Source organism: Acanthisitta chloris, unplaced genomic scaffold (assembly GCF_000695815.1).
Source record: "Acanthisitta chloris isolate BGI_N310 unplaced genomic scaffold, ASM69581v1 Scaffold45743, whole genome shotgun sequence".
NCBI lineage: Eukaryota > Metazoa > Chordata > Aves > Passeriformes > Acanthisittidae > Acanthisitta > Acanthisitta chloris.
In genome coordinates, this window is record NW_008665123.1 from 1 (window position 1) to 2,931 (window position 2,931).

The following is a 2,931-nucleotide window of genomic DNA, read 5'->3' on the forward strand; positions in this document are numbered from 1 at the left end:
AGGAGACATCAAGAACAAAGCAACAGCAGAGGACTGAAAACTTAAGTTCGACTGAAAAGGTCTGTGGCAAGATCTCTAACAAGGTCAAATACCAGAAATCCTAATGCATAATCATATTGTCAGACTGGGTCTGGACCCAAGTTTCCAATCCATGCTTGAGGAAGAAACCCTGAACAAGCTTTCACCCATGAGTCACTCATTTCTCTTTCCTCATGAGCTGTAACAGCTAACTGACAGACAAAAAACCACTATTGCTCTACCACCTTTATTAATCCCTTCTCCCAAGATTTTACACATTCATATCTTACCCGACATTGTCCTTCTTGTGCAACTGAATTGTGGACTTCTTGTATAGCCTTAAGAGAAAGCAGATACAGGTTACTACATCCTTAAGTGCCGACAGCTGTCAGCAGTTTGTGTGGTTCATATACCTTATTATTTGCAAAATGCTTAGCTCTCTCTTCAGGAGACAAATCAGCTGTTTCATCAAGGAACTTCTTCAGGGCAGACCCCTCATCTGCACAAGATGATCAAAGATTTTATTCAGTATAGGTAAAGCATCAGTTACAGTCCCAACACAACTCAATGCTTGTTGCACTAACTACAAGTCATTGCATTCAGCCAGTAACTGTCTCCAGCATAAGCATATTATAACTACCACTTGAAGCAAGCCATTTATCCAGAAACTATTACTAACAATCTATACAAACAGCCAGAGGTCAGGTGTTTTAGTGTACTCTGAATGCTTGTCTTGGAAGTCACTTTCAAATGTGATTTAGCTTTTCTGAGTTCCCCACTGCACATTTGATGGAAGTGTACAGTCCTGTTCTGAAAAAATTCAAGAAAGGTGCCAGACATGTAAGGATCAACTAAAGGAATATGGGTATGTGAAACTGCCTTCAAATGAACACAGCACTTGCTCATGACAGGCTTACTTTGGTTTTCCAGAACATAAATCAGGAGTGCAGTACTAAGACATGTTGAGTTCTAGTCTTTCATGACAGATGTGCTGCATCATTGCTTCACTCACCAAGACTGTTATTTCACAGAATCCTTTCGAGAAGGGCAAAGCAAAACTACACTCATTTAGCCTTCCACAGGTGTTCTCCTTTGTACAAGGAGGAATCCCACACTGCACAAAGGCTTCAAGTTCTCTTGGAATAATGACAACTGTATTTGCAGATCTCTAGTCTTTGAACAACAAAATGATCTTTTTCATAGGAAGAAAACCATCCAAACTATTACCTCTGCAGGAATAGTCTATTTCCAGACCCTTATCCTGTATTACTTCTCTAGCAAAAAGAAAACACATTTAAGACTGATTTACAGGCTGCTATGAGTACATCTGTTTACACTGGACATAAGTGGCAAGAACTACTCTCTCTCTCTCTTCTGTTGTAATCGAGCCCAACACCAACAGCCATTTCTGAACACAGTACTTCCTAATTACTGACCTTTGGTCAGTCCTATTATGTTCCCTTTTCCTCCTGCATGGCTCACTAGGACAATACCTCTGCTGCTACCAGAAAGGAGTCAAAGCCCATCCCCTTCTGCAACTGAGGCAGTAAGCAGGAGCACATTCCCTTCTCCTAGAGCTTAGAGACCCACTTACCAACTGAGGCAGTACAGCATGCCCTAACCTGGCTTGTGTGTAAGCCCCAAGAGTCTCCCAACAGCTCATACCCATTCAGTCTTTGTCATAAAAAAATGGAAATTCAAGCACTTCAGAACATTCATACTCACCAAGCTTCACTTTGTCTTTGTTATTGGCAACTGCATGGATCAGACCAATTGTCCCACAGGAGTTACTGACTGTCTGCTTCAGGAAATACACCTTGGAACTGATTTCTTGGTCCTTTATTTTCTCAGTCTGTTGCTTCCTGAAGTTCTCATGCTGTAAACATCTAACTGTTAGGCATTGCATCACAGCCTTCTTGTTTTATTGTGCAAACAGCTAAGTTGTGCAGGAGAATCAACACCAGCACTACACAAAGATTTACCCAGAAAGTCATCTTTGTGGCACAGGTCCAATAAAGCATCCCTATGTCTAAATTGGATTCAGGCCAATGATTAATGGGCTACCTGCATGACTCAGTCCTATCTCAAGGCTGTTCTTAGCTTCACCATCTGTTGCTACACTGGAAATAGCTTGGGGTGGGAAATCGTATAATGGATAGGCTCTTTTGTATCCTCTCCCAATTGTTTTGTCTGATTGAACAAGACTACTCAGCATGTCTCTGCAATAGTTTGCATTTGTACCTTTAGGCTGCTTCCCTTCATGAGCCCCTCCCCACCAGAACAATGTGTAAACAACTAAAATCCATCACTGTTGAGAGGTTATAATCCTTCCTTTAAAAAAAACCATTCAATATACTGTATTTCACAGCCCATCTCCTCATTCAATTCCTTAGCACAGAGTGGGCTGAATATATTCACCACTCAGAAGAAATTCAGGCCTCTCCAGACACAATGATTCAGCACAGTAATGGCAATTGCTATTCCTCACACTCAAGATCGCCCATGTTTTTTCCTCGGCCTGATATCCAAAGCAAAATCTCACGAGAGTATTGGAATGGAGTAAGTAGCCTTGTTTTGTAGCTCTGATCCTTTTAGTCTGGGCTATTTGAGGCTGGGGCTAAGCACAGCATTAGCCACCAGCGCAAGCCCCATCGGCTCCCGAACATCTGATGCTTGGGGGATGACAGAGCCCTCCCGACAGCACTCAGTGCTCCCTGCAGCAGGTCCAGACCGCACAGCTGGGAGCAGCGATCACGCACCTGCTCGGTGAGCGGGAACAGCAGGAGCAGCGCGCAGGTTGGGCTGGGCACGGCGCGCAGCGCATCGTCCTCGAAGCCCAGCACGTCCACGAAGCGCCAGGCGGGACCCACCCCCAGGCGGGACAGCACCTGCACGGGGCACAGAGAGCGGTGT

General features: G+C 44.2%; 1 protein-coding gene across 1 annotated transcript; it reads right to left on the bottom strand.

The window, feature by feature from the left end:
• Positions 1–293: 293 nt before the first annotated feature.
• LOC103799291 (ubiquitin carboxyl-terminal hydrolase isozyme L1-like) lies at positions 294–2,915 on the bottom strand (the record flags this gene model as incomplete). The annotated part of the gene is made up of 4 exons (XM_009071599.1): positions 294–356; positions 432–517; positions 1,744–1,894; positions 2,778–2,915. Coding segments are annotated over 4 exons (438 nt in total), but the record flags the coding sequence as incomplete, so codon positions are not given.
• Positions 2,916–2,931: the final 16 nt, after the last annotated feature.